At 50.8% G+C, this 1,839-nt stretch overlaps 1 protein-coding gene across 1 annotated transcript in view; it reads left to right on the top strand.

Annotated features, from left to right (window-relative positions):
- The first annotated feature begins 138 nt into the window (after positions 1-138).
- The window catches only part of Sdad1 (SDA1 domain containing 1), a 28,532-nt gene continuing 26,831 nt past the window's right edge, over positions 139-1,839 (top strand). Inside the window, exon 1 of the mRNA XM_005359499.2 lies at positions 139-324. Within this exon, the coding sequence (XP_005359556.1) occupies positions 235-324 (90 nt within the window). The 5' untranslated portion in view covers positions 139-234. The remainder of the gene's footprint in view (positions 325-1,839) is intronic.

The following is a 1,839-nucleotide window of genomic DNA, read 5'->3' as shown; positions in this document are numbered from 1 at the left end:
GACGGCTCAACGGCTGGGGCCAATAACGTGCAGATCCCAACAAAGCATTGCAAGCCGGGCGGATAAGTTTAAGCCTCTACGGCTCCCGTAGCTCGGTACGGCTTGCCCGGTGTCCCACGTGCTACTTCCGGTTACACGGGACGCACGCGTCTAAGCTACCGCGGGGACTCGACAGTGACTGGCGGAGCCTGCGATTTCCACCAGCTGCTCGCCTGGAACCCGTCTGCAGCCACCATGTCGGGCAGGAACAACAACAAGCTGCCCAGCAACCTGCCGCAGTTACAGAACCTGATCAAGCGGGACCCGCCGGCCTACATCGAGGAGGTGGGACGGCTCCCTGGGATCCTCCCGGAGGCTTCCGGGGCCCTCGGGAGGAGAGCGGGGTGTGGGGAGGGAACGTTCCCGGGGACTCGTTTCCCACCACTTGCAAACCTGCCGCCCTGCGGACCCCACTGCCACTGAAACACTCTTTAAGAACTGTTGCCTCCGGGTTTATGCAGCCGCCTCGCCGAGGGCCGCAGAGGCTGCGCCTCAGACACTACATTAGTCCCTGAGATTTGATGAGCCGTGTTTAATTTAAAGGTGCTGTCCACAGACGGCCGCTCCCGAGTGCCCCAGGCTCTGCCAGGAAGAGCAGAGAGTTTCAGATGCCTGGGCCGCCGTCAGATACTTAGAAGGTGCAGTTAAGCCAGGGTTGAAACTCACTGGGAGGGAGCCAGCTAGAGTTGAGAAGATGCTTTGGGAAAAGATGAGGTCGGTAGTGACATGAGGCCCACGCTGTGAGGGACTTAGCACTTCAAGTGTGTGAACTGAGAAGAGACGAAATGAAAGGGGTAACTTTGTGCTGTTAACCTGGTAGACGCTTCAGACGCGCGATTGTCTCAGAAGCATTAAACCCTCATCTCATCCGGCTGCCATTAGGTTCCTTCGACACTGTGCTTTTGTTTTTGAGTAGATAACTCAGCTCTTCTTTTGGTGGTTCTTCTCCAAATTTGTGTATCTTTCCCTGTGAATACTGATGCGATTGTTTTTGCCAAAACAGAGTACCGAACAACAAAGTGACAACAGGCACGGCTTTCCAATGGCCCGTGTTCTGTTATTCACAGCCGAGTGAATTAAGAGTTCCTGCAGCTCTTTTTTCCCTTATTAATTTTGTGAGTTAGCTTGCGGAGTGGTGGGTTTCATTTCAACACTTTCATACATACGTGCTGTGTTTTGTTCTTATGTGTCCTCCTTCTATGCTGCCCTTCCCAATCCTCCCGGTCCCCTTCCTGTCCCCAAACAACCCTTGCTTTTGTATTGATGTCAGATATATCTCGGTTCCCTGCAGCCCTTTAGGATCCCTTCCTTCTGGGGAGTTGACTCAGTGGTCAAGAGCACTGATTGCTTTTCCAGAGGACCCAGGTTTGGTGTCCAGCATCTACATGATGGTGCATAACCATCTGTAACTCCAGTTTCAGGGGACCCTACATCCTCTTCTGGCCTCTGGACACCAGGCACATGTGTAGACATACATACATGTAGGCAAACATTCAATACACATTAAAAAAAAGAATCTCTTCCCATATTCCCTTTTCTGATATGTCACAAATGAAAATTTAAATCCAAATTCTTCTTATGAGAGGAAACATGGGCTATCTCTGAGTCTGGCTTATTTTCTTAACATAACGATTTCCTCCCAATGTCATGGTTTCATTGTTGCTTCTGGGTGGGGGGAAAAAAAGTGTGTGTACCAAATTCTCATTCCACAGTCTTCTGTTGGTGAACACCTAGGCTAGTTCTGTTTCTTGGCCATAGTAGGTAGTACACCAGTAAACACCAATGTGCAAGTTTATCTGT

This window comes from Microtus ochrogaster, linkage group LG1, assembly GCF_000317375.1.
Source record: "Microtus ochrogaster isolate Prairie Vole_2 linkage group LG1, MicOch1.0, whole genome shotgun sequence".
NCBI classification, from domain to species: Eukaryota; Metazoa; Chordata; class Mammalia; order Rodentia; family Cricetidae; genus Microtus; species Microtus ochrogaster.
This window is presented reverse-complemented; position numbering and strand designations above follow the sequence as displayed.